General features: G+C 36.4%; 1 protein-coding gene across 3 annotated transcripts in view; it reads right to left on the bottom strand.

The window, feature by feature from the left end:
* Positions 1-1821: 1821 nt before the first annotated feature.
* SLC27A6 (solute carrier family 27 member 6) overlaps positions 1822-15874 on the bottom strand; it is a 73306-nt gene continuing 59253 nt past the window's right edge. For 2 of the 3 annotated variants that reach the window (XM_072840877.1, XM_072840876.1), the window contains 4 exons: positions 14032-14230; positions 12375-12472; positions 10886-11016; positions 5828-6402 (listed from right to left, as the gene is read on the bottom strand). In XM_072840877.1, coding sequence (XP_072696978.1) covers positions 6226-6402; positions 10886-11016; positions 12375-12472; positions 14032-14230 — 605 coding nt within the window. In that variant the 3' untranslated portion in view covers positions 5828-6225. Of the gene's footprint in view, positions 2220-2928; positions 3061-3717; positions 4157-5827; positions 6403-10885; positions 11017-12374; positions 12473-14031; positions 14231-15874 lie in introns of those variants that run through there. The other variant, XR_012037841.1, reaches the window with a different exon arrangement.

The raw sequence follows: 15874 nt of genomic DNA, 5'->3' as shown, positions 1-15874 counted from the left end.
TCTTAAGATTCTCTCTCTCACACTCCCTCCACCCCTCCTCCCAGCTTGTGCTCCCTCTCTTTCAACAAGAAAATAATTTTTTTACATAAGGTAAGTAGTATAAAATTTGTGCTTATAAATTATTTCTTCATAATAATAGTCATTTCTAATTTTATTATCCTTTTCCCCTCTGGTTTTGGCTTACGATTACTACTGCTAATGTCAGACTTTGTACTTGACTTACCTTTGAACTTGATTTAGCAGCTTTCCTGAAAGTCCCTGATGTGTTTCCTACTAGGTAGCACATCAGAATAGTTTCAATGACAGGTAACCAGGAACCCCACTCAAACTAAAGGCATTTTATTGCCTCCCATAACTAAAAGTCCAGATGAAGAACAAATTGCTTGAGTGGTCTGATTTGGGATTTTGCTCCATTTCTCTGCAATGGCCAACTCCACGTTTCTGTATGTGTTGTTTTTTTTTCCCCCTTACTTCAATCTCCATGTAATTGTAATATAGCTGCTATCAACAATTAAGGCAACCTGTTTCCTCATTCACATCTGGCTGCAGAGTCTGGGTTTCCATTGTTCTCCATTAAAAGTAAGGAAGGACTTTCCCAGGAAGCCCCAGAAAACTTGCCCTGGTGCCTCATTAATGAGAATATGAGTCTGATCACCATTCTTAACAAGCCACTGTTAAAAGGAATATCAAGATCAACCAATTCTACCTCAATAAGCTGAAGTCAACTACACAAACCTTACAAATGACAGAAGGAAATTATCCTGCTCCTCCTCTCCATCATCATCATCCCCCTCACTATCATCACCATTTCAGATAGGTTAAGGGAGTTAAACATTGGCCTTCATTTACAGACTTTTTTTTTTTTTCTATTAGAGACCTCTACTGCATCTTGCCAGTCACCTATCCCATAGTATGGAGTTTCAAGTAGCCTTTTTCAGAATTTCTAAGTCCAACTCTTTCCTTCCCATGTTGCTCCTGCAAGCTCCCCAATCAAGCACACTTCCTCTCCCTGGGTTCTGCCAAATAAAGGTAAATGAATATACTGTATGCTATTCATTCCTGTATTAATTTGTTGATTAACACCTAGATAGCTTTTTGATGAATAATATGAATAATATGAAGGAATATTACTGCTTAGTTATGGTAATTATTGTCACGTTTGGATTAGTGAGGCTTGGGTAGCCAGCCACCTTTTCTGGAATGTAACCCTCTACTAAGTCCTGTCTCCATGGGAGGATGAATTATCTTTTATCTTTTCCATTGCCATTCCATTGCTTTTATCTCTTATCATTTCCATGAATAAATAAATTCATTTATTTTTTGAATTAGTATACAGCTCTAAATTTAAATACTAGTATTTCTAAGTAAATGTGTCTGTTCATTTATTCAATAGAAATAGTATTGCACAATCTAATCCTGTAGATAGCAAATGGCCATCTCTCTCTTTGCAAAACAAACGCTAACCATATTATGCATATTTAGTAGATAGATACAACAACCTTTTTTTAAAATTTTTTTTTTAATTGAATGTATCCAGGGCCTTCACGTTTGTTGTTCATTTCATCCTCACAACATTTGTGGAAAGTAGACTTATAAGTTCAATTTTACAGGTGAGCAAAATAAGGCTTGGCGAGCTGATTTGCCAAAGGTGACATAGCAAATTAAATGTTGAGGCTGTGAGAGAACAGAACACAGAAAGTCCTGACTTCAGTTTTACTTTCTTCATGAGTTTGAATAAGAAGTTGTAACAGCTGGACACTGGACAGGGCAATGTCAAGGTGACAGTGAATTTAATTTCTAGGAATCGCATATTAAAAGAATATTTTGTTATGTGTTAAACTTAGATCTCCAGGGTGGGCCAGTAGAGAGAAGCCACTGTTTGACCAGAAAAATTTTTAGGAAATTAAAGACACTACCGATCAATTAAGAGAGACGATTATCACTGTTCTACAGAGTTTATAGAATATGTTAGTCTGACGTCTCTCCTACACAAAAACAGTAATTTTCTTAAAATTGCTCAATCTTTTAGATTCCAAACATAGATCCAAGCATAGACACCTGCAGGTTTTTACTGACCTTGATCATTTTGAGGAGTTCTAATCACTTGTTTTGTAGAGTGTTCTCAATTGACATTTCATGCTTTTTCCTCTGATAAGACTGGGGTTATCTGTGGGTTATAGCCCACAGTCTTTTTTTAGTCTGGAGTGAATGACTAAAGCCTAAGAGAAACATATGAGAAATCTGTATTAATGCTTTGTTCTTCTCATATGTGGAAATTTCCCCCATTTACTATAAAACCCTGTCTGATCTAAATGTCTTTTCATGTTTTCATAGCACACAGATCATAAGAGCTTCAAATTATGTTCTCTTTCTGGTCTAAATAGTGTATGAAGGTAATTAAAGAGCAAAGTCAGGTATTTTGAGGCAGATCGAAAAAAATCAACCATTCATAGACTTCTTTTTTAAACATAATAGTTTGGCTTGCTTACCGATCACCAAACTATTTGACTAGTACAGGATTTACAGTAGTAGATTTGACCACTATCCTTGATATAAACCAAATGGTTCATATTTTTCCCTTACTGGTTTTCTTGGCAACATTAAGAAAGAACTGCCTTTTTGTCTGTTAAAAATTACCCTGACAGAGATTTGTTCATTATGTTATTGCCTTTTTGGCATAAGCTTTCACATATTATCTTTAATATTTGTAGCTCATTTGCATGAGGATATAATATCTAGTCTCAATACTGTAGCTCTTAGTATATGGAAAATTTGCTTTAATTTTCCATTATGTCACTGACAATTTATAAAACTTATGTCTGCAGAAAATAGCATTTTTTTTGGCTCAGATGTTCACTCATAGATAATAGTACATTCAAGAAATAGCACAAAGAAAAGCCATAGTAAAAAAGATAGCAAATGACTTACATAATTCCACTCCCAAATCCAGCAGCTCGATGTCAGCATAAGTCTGTCTTTGACCTACCCATTACCGGTTTGGGTCTCTTGTTCCTGTCCATCATGAACATGGAAGCCTTGGCTGCTCTATCTATTCCAGCCCTAATACATAAACAGGTAGAAAGAGCTAAAAATCTCTGCCAATTCTAAGAGAAATGCCTCATGAATCATACTAGAAGACCCTAACAAGCACAATCAATGGACAATTCTCTGAGTATCTGTCGAGATCCTTTACCGCAATTTTTCTTCCATATCAAGAATTAAAAGCTATGGAATTGAATTTCAGTTTGAATCAGAATTAATCTAATTACCATTTCGAAGGGCAAGATGGCAGCACTTAATTTCAGGCAATTTTGGCTTCTCTTCTATCTATCATTTCCCTCAAATTTGGGTCCACCTCCTTGAGAGTGTGCTGTGGACACTGGAGAGGCGGGGGAGCATTGGGGTACCCACCACGTAGCTGTCTCCGGAAATGTCAGTTTTATCTGGCTCCCAGTCAAAGATCCATAGTTAGCCACTGAGATGCCCCTTATTTCTAGCCCCAGCCCTCTAGAAGCCCAATGTCCTTCTCACTAATTTCCTGCTAGAGTTGGAGTCACTGGAATCATTCTGTTTCTGAAATAGCCTCATCGCTTCTCTGTGACTCTAAGACCAGAGACTTTCTATTCAAGGCATAAACCCATTCTTCTAGATCCTCTCTTTTCTATATTCTCTTAAGGACTTCATTTTTTAGAAATTAAAATAAGAAAGCCTCCTCACCCTCTGCTTTTGTCCTAGTGAATTTAGTTAGATCTTGATAGGAATTCAATTTTTCATACTCTCCTCCCCTTTGTCGTCGTTGTCTTCTTCTTCTTCTTCTTCTTCTTCTTCTTCTTCTTCTTCTTCTTCTTCTTCTTCTTCTTCTTCTTCTCTTCTTCTTCTTCTTCTTCTTCTTCTTCTTCTTCTTCTTCTTCTTCTTCTTCTTCTTCTTCTTCTTTTCTTCTTCCTTTTCTTCTTTTTTGGCAAATGTTCTTAATATATAATACATGTGGGCGACTTCCTTCCCCAAGTTTCGAGACATTTTGTTGTAGTTTCAAGCTCCTTAAAAACTTTAATCCTCAGAATCTTTTGTCTTCAAGGAGTTTTAAATGTCATAGGGTCTTATTTTCTATTTCTTTCTTTTATGTCATGAGTTATTTTGTGTGCTGATAGAAATTTCCTATAATCAAGGGAAAGGCGGAGAAACTCATTATCTCAATTTTCTGCAATTAATTACCCCAGTTACACAGAGGGCCCATCTTAGTCTTTAGATATGTTTTCAATGTGGTTGGAGTTTCTTTTGCCTTTAAAGTAGTTTTCAGTGGCTTAAGTGTGAGGCTTTGTTTCCCTCATCCATTGTTTCTTTAATAATGTGGTCCCATGTGTTTTCTATTTTCCAGTAACTTCTGATAATGTTTTATCTACTGAAGACAGCCTTTCTTGTCACCCCCCCCCCCAATCTTTTAGTGGATTATTGTCTTCATAATATTTTGTCTTTTACTGTAATGGATTTGGCAGGAAAGGTATGGGTACGGGAGTGAGTTATGTATGCTACATTCACCAGTATAAGCTCATCTCTAAAGATTTTAAATAATTATGAGTCAGCAGAAAACATGTTCATTCAGATTTATTGCAGTAAAGAGCACCCATAAATTAAAAATATGTACATAAAGGCAAAACAGATTTTTAATGGGAAAGGTGAAGAACACCAAATCACCAATATAAAAATTAAGTGCCAATTTACTCATTCACTTAATAGTTTTTAAATTAAGATCATTCATCCATCCTCTTACATAGAGTGGGAGAATGGATATGCTTAGACTTACTTAATTCATTCTTATTTAAAAACTTTCTCTTTTAAAATTTTTAATTTTTGCAAAATCAATTACTTTTTGTCAGTTTTTTAATCCTAACGTTTGACGTTTTTTGTTTTTTTAAAGATTTTATTTATTTATTCATGAGAGATAGAGAGAGAGAGAGAGAGAGAGAGAGAGGCAGAGGGAGAAGCAGGCTCTACGCAGGGATCCTGACGTGGGACTTGTTCCTAGGTCTCCAGGATCACACACCTTGGGCTGAAGGCGGCGCTAAACCACTGGGCCACTTGGGGCTGCCCAAGTTTGATGTTTTATTTCTATGCTACCTATGCTTACCCTTCACATTTAACAAATATTTTAATGTTATAACTTTTGTTTTCCTAGCAATGACGAAAAGGAACTACAGTATCTGCAACTCCTCTTCCAACCAAAATAAGCTTTATGACATGAGGCAAAGCCAACTTTCCTTCTCCTCCTACAGGGAGCTAGGTATATGGGCAAAAGGAGCTTCCTGCTGGGCTCTGCTCCACTTCTTAGCCTAGCTCCACAACCCCCTCCTGTGTAAGCAAGCTTGCTTTGCTAAGAGTCATTCATGTGGCTCTAGCTTGAAGCAAACCTGGAGCCTGGTGCTTCCAGATTGAAAGAAGTACAATTGTATGTGTTACAATATCCCCACAATACATTTCTCAGTTAATAGCTCACAAACCTGTTCACACCCAAAGCCTTTTCTGACTCTGATCTTGGTGTTAATACCTGTGTTCTATTCTAGTCCATTCTTTCTCTGTATCATTAGTGGTTTCTACAGCTCTGTTGGATTTTATCACTAATTTGATTCCTTGCTGGTATCTTCCAAACATTCCTAAATGTTTTGGGCTTCCCGGTTTTTCTGCTTTGCTGTATAACATTCCTATTTTTTTCTTCTATCATTGGAATAGGAATTCAGTAAGGGATATAGGAATGCATGCATCAGATCAGTCAGCTTCCTCTGACTGGAGGTTTACAGTCACAAACATCAGAACACAACCTCAAAACACATATTAATGAAGATGATTTTATTGAGTCATAGGATGGGGCACATAAAAATAAAACATTTGAACAAAATTTAGCCATTTATTCAAAACTAGAAACTTTAAATAGCAAAAAGTACATTTTTAGTGAGTTTCTAAATTGTCAACCACTTATGGATTATTTGGAATCCTTACAATTAAAGCAAATATTTAGTTATGCACTGAACTCCTAAATAGGTAAAACAAATAATCAACTAAAGTTTGTTATGAACTGAAACAAATGAAAGTTCCTACTTAAAAGTTGTATACTAAGAAAACACAGCATATGTTAATGTCTATTCCTTCCCCCCAAATCAAGTTAAAGAATCACACACTTTCCTCACTTCTCATAAGAAAACATATGAAAATCCCATGTGTAAAAAAAAATCTTAAAGTTTGATCTCCCCTAACATTATTTGATTATAAAGTTCTTTGGTCAATGGAACATAAGATTTTTTCAAGTTATCCATGAAATAAAGTGGGTCAGAAATTTTCAATGGACTAAATCCTTCTTCCACCAATTGAAACTTCTGTAGTTTGAATGTCCCTGTTGTTTCCATCTTCTCCTACAAAGTAATTACCAGGATTAGTGGAATCATTTACTATTATCTAAAACATATAAATAGAATATTCAAGAAGAGAGACTGTAATATTTAATTATAACACTTTTTTATCCAGTGACCATCTCACTATTTCCTATTAATAATTTAACTTTAGAAACTTTAAAAATACCCTCTAGAGCACTGGAATCTTTAGCTTGCTATACCTCTGAACTTCAGGCAATGTATAAGAATTATAATTGTTGAAAATGAATTACAACTGACTATAGACATGCCTAAAACACAGCAAGCTTATCTCTTTAATCCACTGTCAACACAATATCATATACAGAGAATGCTATTGACAACAAGAAGACAGAACCTATGAAAGAGAGCATTTCATTCCATTAGACAGATTACTATAATATAAAGACCAGAAGAAGTAAAGGATGACCTGAAACAAGGATTCCCAAACTGTGCACTGAGGTGCTCTGTGGTACCTCAGTGAATTTCCAGTGTCTCTAAGGTATATTTTAAAATTTCCAGGTAAACCCAGTACAATCCATTGGTCACCACTTGCAAACTACTAGCTCAAGTAGTTCCAATATTCACAGTTCCAATATTAGTTTGTGACACATTCTTTTCAATGATGCCATATCTTTGTGAAACAGAGTTTTAAGTGGTTGTTGTGATAAAAGACAAAGACAGCCCCAAATCAATGTGGGACAAGGAATTCAGCTGGCCCTGTGCAGTCCAACGTAATGCCAGTGTTTGAGGAGCTGTCGAATGCTCCTCTTACATCTCTTTGGTACTTGTGATTGTCTAAAAATAAAAGTATTTTTTCTTTCCATTTATATGCATTTTTTTAAAGCAGCAACTCATTTATTAGACCTAAATACTTAATGAATTTGTTTTGACCTAATTACTCAATAAATTAAAGGTTAGGTATTTGGTTGGCCCACGAATGCCAGGAAATACTTATTGAGACTCTATAGATGCCATAAATCTAGAAAGTTTAAGAAGCCCTGCTTTAAGGGATTGAAGAGATAAAGTGGATATCTCTGTGACAGTGTCAGGCATGAAGAAGCAACCTGTTTTAAACTAGATGACATGTAGAGATCCTTATAAGGTTTTATGAATAACTTGGCCATTTTTATTCATCCTTCTGGACTAATTCAATACTCAAATTGTCTTTGAACCTCCTTCCCTGATCTCATCTTTCTACTTTCTCCCTTCTCCACACTGTCATCGCAGAATTAGATCTGACTGTGTAGAAACACATACTCATTTTCTCATTTTTAGAAAATTAGAAGCTCATGTATTTATATAATTGATGTTCTAGCTTAAAAAAATAAAACAGCTCTAGTAGTGCCTATGTGGCTCAGTTCATTGAGCTTCAAACTTCATTTCAGGTCAAGGTCATGGGATCCGGCCCCTGTGGGGCTAGGTGATCAGCACAAAGTCAGCTTGGGATTCTCTCTCTCCCTCTCCCTCTACGCCTCCCCTCTGCCCACGTGCTCTCTCTCTAATATATAAATAAATAAAATCTAAAAAACATACAGAAGAGCTTCATAATACGTCAGGTATATTTCTCCAGGTTGGGTAATTTTTCATTAGCTAATAAAAACCATTAGGTAATGGTTTAATAAGATCTCATCTAATTATAATATTTTGATTAACAATACTCTTATTCTAACTAATAAAGAATATCAAAAATTTTTACTGCTATACACAATGCTTTGTAGAACATCTTTATATATAGCATTTGTTCAGCTTTGATTACTTTCTAAGGATACATTTCTGAAATGGAATTACTAAGTCAAAATATATGTAAATTCTAAGAGCCTAATTATTTACTTACCAAACTGTTTTCTAGAGAGGTTATAACAGTTTGTTTCCACTAGCAGAATGAAAGGATCAAGTTACCTCATCCTACTCATATTGAGTAATACCATATTAAAATTTTTTTTAGTAAATTTAAGGCACCTGAGTGGCTCAGTCAGTTAAGCATTTGACTCTTGATTTTGGCTCAGGTCACAATCCCAGGGTGCTGGGATGGAACCCTGTGTTGGGCTCTGAGCCCAGTGGGGAGTCTGCTTGAGGATTCTCTCTCGTCCTCTCCCTTTTCTGTTCCCCTCCACTGGAATAAATAAATACATCTTAAAAAAACATTTTTTTTGTAAATTCATTGGCAAAAAAATCTTTTTTTTAAAATTTGTGCTAAATGGATTTTGATAAAATAGTTGCTTAATTCATTTTGTCAGAAGTGACTTAAACTTTTGGACTGCTTATTATATCATTTATTAAACATTGTGACTGCCAAGTAAGCATCATGCATTGTGCTAATTATAGCAAATAGTATAATAAATATAACAGCCACAGCTCTAGTTCTTTAGTTGTTTAATGATGCTAAAGTATTTTCTGAGTTTGTATAAGATTGATTTAGGTTTTTAGAGTAGTTCTATGCCAAAGTATTTCTTCTGCTTAATTAAAGTGAATTTTAAGTTGCTCTAGGGGAAAATCATTGAAGATATTATTTAAACTATCAACTGTCTACTTCATTAAACTATATTATTTCTAGGGTAGGAAGAGGCAACTGGGTGTGATTATTAAAAGGAAACATGAGAAATCCTTGTGCTGGGCAGTCCGGGTGGCTCAGCGGTTTAGCACCGCCTTCAGCCCAGGGCGTGATCCTGGAGACCTGGGATGGAGTCCCACGTCGGGCTCCCTGCATGGAGCCTGCTTCTCCCTCTGCCTGTGTCTCTGCCTCTCTCTCTCTCTCTCTCATGAATAAATAAATAAAATCTTTAAAAAATATATGGCAATATTGTGGGCAAGGTAATATACTCTAAAGCCATATTATAAAAAAAAAAAAAGAAATCCTTGCGCTGCCAGAATTGTTCATATCTTGACCGCAGGCATTGATGAATGAAGTAACAACACAGGTGATAAAAGTGTATAGACCTTAATACACACACACACACACACACACACACACACACACACACATAGAAGTAAAGCAGGAAATATAATAAGATGGATAGATTATATCATCGTCAATGTCCTGGTTATAATAGTCTTGGAAAATGTCACCACTGGAGGAAATCAAGTAATGGCTACACAGAGGATCTCTCTGTATTATTTCTTACAATAGCATGACTACCATGATCTCAATAAAAATTTCAACAGGAAAATAGATTAATTCTGCTTCATACTTCTGCTTACCTTTCATATTTCAGAGGATTGTTATGAAAACAATCTGATACAATGTATACAAAAGCTCTTAAAAATAAAAAATTATGTAAATGAAATCTGTGTTTATGACAGTTCAGATGATGTGTCCCATTGGCTAAGCGGTGACATGGCCATGAAGATTGCTCGGCAAATGCTTTAGGGATGAATATGATGCCATCGATTGATCCACTAGGGATCTAACAGTGATGTGATGAATGTATCCAGAAAAGTCCTATGTGATCAGATGTTAAGAGATAAGTACTAGCTTTGTGTACACAATATTAAATACATAGATGGCTGAATAAATGAGCAAGCAAAATTTTTTTGACGATTTTATTTATTTATTCATGAGAGACACACAGAGAGAGAGAGAGAGAGAGAGAGAGAGAGAGAGAGGCAGAGATAAAGGCAGAGACACAGGCAGAGGGAGAAGCAGGCTCCATGCAGGGAGCCCAACGTGGGACTCGATCCTCAGACTTCAGGATCACGCCCTGAGCCGAAGGCAGGTGCTTAACTGCTGAGCCATCCAGGCAAATTTATCCAGTAGCTGAGTCAACTTTTCTTTTTACTATACTTTATTCTGGTAACCTAACAAGAGAGTACCCACCTCTCAAAATAAATAAATCAGAATTCCCTAAAAGTATAAAGGGGGAGATTGGACAGAATGAAGATAAAAATTAAAAGCAGAATTGCTCAGTGATGGAGTGTCTGCCTTTGGCTCAGGTCCTAGGGTCCTGGGATTGAGTCCCACATCAGGCTCCCTACAGGAAGCCTGCTTTTTCCCTCTGCCTATGTCTCCGTCTCTCTGTGTCTTTCATGAGTAAATAAATAAAATCTTAAAAAAAAAAATGCCATTTGCCTTTAGTTTTTGCACACACCCCGCGGACACCTTCATGTCAGCTTGGTGGAATGTAATTTTAGGCACAGAGCATCAAGTGTCATCACAAGGCTTGTGTAAAATGTAGTTTCAGCTTGCCAGCATCTCTGAGGTCTTGAGTGAAGAGGAAGAAAGCAATTCTATAATTAGGACAAAGACAAAGACTCCCTAGCATTTCATCAAGTTCCCTTCTATAATTAAGCTTCAAATATGGCATAAATTAGCATCCCAATGCTTTTCATTGTTGTTGAGATTTTCTAATACAAATAAAACACACATATTATCTAAAAGATAAAATGTTATTTTGTGATTAAACCTGGATTCCTGGGCTTGTAGTTAAGTTGAATCTTTAGTTAAGTAAAATTACCTGAATTTTAGAAATTCAAACACTAAACTTACCTGAATTCTTAAAAATCGTGGGCAGGCATAAGCTGGTAGAAATGTTACAACTTGTTCGTAAACCTTCTCCAAGTCTAAAGACTTATTTTGTTTTAAAATAATAGAAGCCATTCCTGCTTTTCCTTCATAATCTGAAAAAAAGTTTGAAAGAGCATTAATTTTACAAGTATTACGTGATTTTTAAAATGATCCTGTTAATTACATACTAATTGTTGCAAACAGAGACATTAATTCTATCAAAGCAATAACAATGCAACAGTAGCAGACACAAGTGGGTCCTTCTCTGAGCACTTGATTGACTCCCCAGAAACAAGTTAGGAACAGGGGAGGGTAGAGTCTATTCTTAATTGTTGACACTACACAAATGGAATAGATAGACTAGAAAACACCATAAATAACCCTTAGTTTTCATTCTACCACCATTAATGTAAAATATTAAAAGGAAACATTTATTTAAAGGTGACTATATTTCAGACAAATATTCATGTCAAGGGTCAATGTAAAAAATAAAAGGCAATATTGTTTTTAAATTTTAAAACCAGACTGGTATTTCCATATCAAATTCCACCATGGTGCTCATCCACCTATGGATTTTTCCAGGGGATCAGAATAGAAAGCACCCAAGGTCTATTAGAGGAAACGTCCCCTTCTTCTCCTCCCCCATTTAAACACTCTCACCCCATGTGTCCCCTGCATCCACAAACATTAATTGGAAAATATTGTCATTTATCAAAACAAAACAAAACAAAACAGCAAAGGAAAACAGCTATCTCATAGTTTCAATTTGGTTACTATTCTTTACCATTCTCACCATCATGAGACAATCCTCAAATGCATATTTACAAAGGTAAATGAAGTCAAACAGGTTTTAAAATTATTTTTGGAAAAGATTCAACTTAACTACAAGTCAGTGTTATTAAACATTTAAACTAGAACATGTTCTCGTTTAATGGCATGCATAAACTCTAGTCATAAAGAGCAGACTATTGAAAAGCTAGAACTATTTTCAATCAGTGAGTCAGTTACCAGAATTTTTAAGCTTTACTTAAAAATACTCACATCCATTAAAATTAAGTTGATACCTAATGTGAACATGGCATTTGTTAGCCTGGTCTAGGGCATTACTTGCTAAAAAAAAAAAACTAAGATATTTATTTTATTTTAGTTTTTTAAAGATTTTATTTATATATTTGAGAGAGACAGAGACAGTGTGTGTGTGTGTGTGTGTGTGAGAGAGAGAGAGAGAAAGACAGACAGACAGACAGAGAACAGGACAGTGTGCAAGCAATGTGGGCTCCATCCCAGAACCTTGAGATCATGAACTGAGCAGAAGGCAGATGCTTAATCAACTAAGCCATCCAGGCACCCTAGGATATTCATTTTAGTATATAAAAAAAGAAATGTTGAATTAGTAAGATCATTGCAGAAGTAAAGAAAAGTGGCACATTCTACTCTGATAATTCTTCCCAAACATGAAATATATTCATACCTGACACTGCCACCCCGTAGACGTTTGTTTCTTGTATGAAATCCAACATCCCAATAACATCAGCAACCTCTGTGGTGGCAACATTTTCTCCTTTCCACCTAAATGAAAAACAAGTTCTAGATCACTGCACCTATATTTGAAGAAGCAGTACCCAGTTTCCATTTTAGCGCCCTGCATTTGGTTCTGTGCAAGCACCTAGTAACCAAAAATAATGGCAATTTTGAAATGAAAGGCCTTTCTAAGGTAAGGAAGCACTTGTTGATGAGTCAACAAAATCAGAATTGCTGTTTTAGTTAAAATTACTTTATCTGTGATTCATTGGTATAAACTGGTTACTATGTTTTCCTATAATATGTCATAAAAAGAAAGTAACGATAACTCCCTCTTTATTTTTAATTTTTTAATATTTTTTTATTGAAGTTCAATTTGCCAACATATAGTATGACACCCAGTGCTCCTCCCATCATTTTGTTTTTTTTTTTTTTTTTTTTTTTTTTTTTTTTTAATTTTTATTTATTTATGATAGTCACAGAGAGAGAGAGAGAGAGGCAGAGACACAGGCAGAGGGAGAAGCAGGCTCCATGCACCGGGAGCCTGACGTGGGATTCGATCCCGGGTCTCCAGGATCGCGCCCCGGGCCAAAGGCAGGCGCCAAACCACTGCGCCACCCAGGGATCCCCCTCCCATCATTTTGAATTCTTGTAACAGTTAGTTGCAAAACATTGCCTACCTCTAATGATAGAGAAAAAAAATGAAAGGAAATCTATAGTTGTCTCTCAATGTACTGACCCTTTTTAATTTCTAGGGATTAACCCCTTTGGCTCATTTAATGTACTTGAATTATGTATTGAATATGTTACTTCGATCAAAATAATTTTATATAAAGTGAGCACATAAGTTGGTACAAGAAAGTGAGGAAGTAGGAAATATGATTCACTTATTCATTCAAACATTTTTTGCATGTCTCCTGTATGTCCTCTACTATTCAATAGTCATCGAGTAGTAAAACAAAATAATTTCATAAGCCTAAAATAATCTTAAGGAATTAAGAAGCAAAATGTAAAAAAAGGAAACTTTTGCTCTTTCATTGTTTTTATCATTTGGTCAAAAATTAGACCATACTTGACCACACTGGCTTCTGTTTCAACTCTGCCATTTAGACATCACATCTGTCTACTTATTTTATATTCTACAGTGATTTATTTAAATAATGATAAAAATCGACATCAAAATGTAATTTAGATTTCAATCTAGAAACAGATAGCCAATGAATTTTTAAATGGGGAGACATTACTGAGATGAAAGCACTCTGTCTGCCCTGAAGGTAAAGACCAAGTGGTCTATACTGTTTCCACCAAGCCTTGCTTGGAGCATGGTTCAAAATCACAGAAGAAGGTTAAAACAGACACAGGGAGAGAATATAGTAATCGCCTTTCACTTGGCCAGTGCATAGAAAGATGCTCTGTTGGGCAGCCGCGGTGGCGCAGCGGTTTAGCGCCGCCTGCAGCCCAGGGTATGATCCTGGAGACCCGGGATCAAGTCCCACGTCAGGCTCCCTGACTCTCTCTCTCTCTCTCTGTGTGTGTCTCTCATGAATAAATAAATACAATCTTAAAAAAAAAATCACAGAAGCAGTACACTCGATGCAATTTCATACCTGAAAGTGTCTCCAATACGGTCCCAAAAATAAAGGAAATTCTCCTCATCTTGTACCATTAAGTCTCCTGTGTTAAAGTAAACATCTCCCTTCTTAAAAACATCACAAAGTAGTTTCTTTTCTGTGTGCTTCTTACTCCCGGCGTAACCAAAGAAGGGATTTTTCTCATTCACTCGAGAAATGAGAAGCCCAGGTTCTCCTGGGAGAGAAAGGTATTTTTCAGTGATTTGATTAAAACTATTAGTACACATATCATGCATGTATTCAGATTATATCTGACCAACACAACCAGTGTTGCTTACCTTCCCCTTAACTTGTTTTTATTATATTTGATATTCACTCTGGGTGCCTGCATCCAGCACACCATTTCATAGACTGCCACAAACACAAAATACTTTGGAAAAACTAACAAAAAGAAAGCAAGGGTAAACAAGGTATATTACATTTATTTTACATCCTGGGTGGATAGATCAAAGGCTACTTTTCTTTTTTTTTATATATATTTTTTTAATTTTTATTTATTTATGATAGTCACAGAGAGAGAGAGAGAGAGAGAGAGAGAGAGAGGCAGAGACACAGGCAGAGGGAGAAGCAGGCTCCATGCACCGGGAGCCCGATGTGGGATTCGATCCTGGGTCTCCAGGATCGCGCCCTGGGCCAAAGGCAGGCGCCAAACCGCTGCGCCACCCAGGGATCCCCTACTTTTCTTTTAAGTTACATAGATTTCAACACTGAATAATGACAACTAAATAAATAACCATAATAAAAATCTTAATAAAATTATGATAGTAGTAGTATTTATTGGACCTTTACTATGTAGCAAGCCCCATGAGCCCCTTACAACTGTCATCCTATTGATTCTTCACAGAAATCCTTTGAAATTGGTAATTAAAATCCCTATTTCACAGAGAAGGATCCAGGACCCAGAAGGGTGAAATAAGTTAGTTACCGGAGACCAACAGATGGAAAGGAATGGACCTAGAACTCAAATTCAAGTCTATGATTTTGCAGCAAGGTTTCTATGCAATATTATCTCTGATCTAGAAGTTATTAGAAGCTTAAGAAAATGTTTTATTCCTATGGAGTACTGTGGAAATCCACAACCAGCGAGAGATGAGGCATGAGAGTTACTCATATTACTTATTTGTAGACACATTATCTGGAGAAAAATTTTAGATCAGGAGATGCCTGTGTGGCTCAGTGGTTGGGCATCTGCCTTTGGCTCTGGTTGTGATCTCGGGGTCCTAGGATCAAGTCCCGCATCTGGCTCCCTGAGAGGAGCCTGCTTCTCCCTCTGCCTATGTCTCTGCCTTTCTGTGTGTCTCTCATGAATAGATGGATAAAGTCTTTTAAAAAAATTTTTTTAGATCAGATTTACTCTAATTATTCAGAATTTTGCCCAGCAAGTTGCAAGGTAAAAATCTACTTCCAAGAGAAGGGTGGACGACACAGAGAAGCAGCAATCACTGCCTTAGAACATTCCAAGGTCATTGCTGACTTGCTTTGCCCCCTGTGAAGAGAGGCAATAACCAAGTGATTAATGAGATGGGGTTAATTCCAGCATGCTATAAAGCTATTATGTTATTTTAACAATATTCAAAGCTCACTGTTCCCGCTCCTTCTGAACATCCTGGCTTTCAAAGATACAGTTGCCTCTGGTCAAGCCAAGTCTGCTCTGCTACTGCAGAAGCTCATCGTTGTCACTGTCATTACTGACACCTTCATCGTTATCATCATCCTCGCCATTGTTACACTTCCTGAGCACTTTCTGGGTAGCAGTCACTATTTTGAGCACTTATATTTATGTATCCCATCTGATCCTTATCCCAGACCTGTAACACAT

This window comes from Canis lupus, chromosome 10 (genome assembly GCF_048164855.1).
Source record: "Canis lupus baileyi chromosome 10, mCanLup2.hap1, whole genome shotgun sequence".
In the NCBI taxonomy this organism is placed as follows: Eukaryota; Metazoa; Chordata; class Mammalia; order Carnivora; family Canidae; genus Canis; species Canis lupus.
This window is presented reverse-complemented; position numbering and strand designations above follow the sequence as displayed.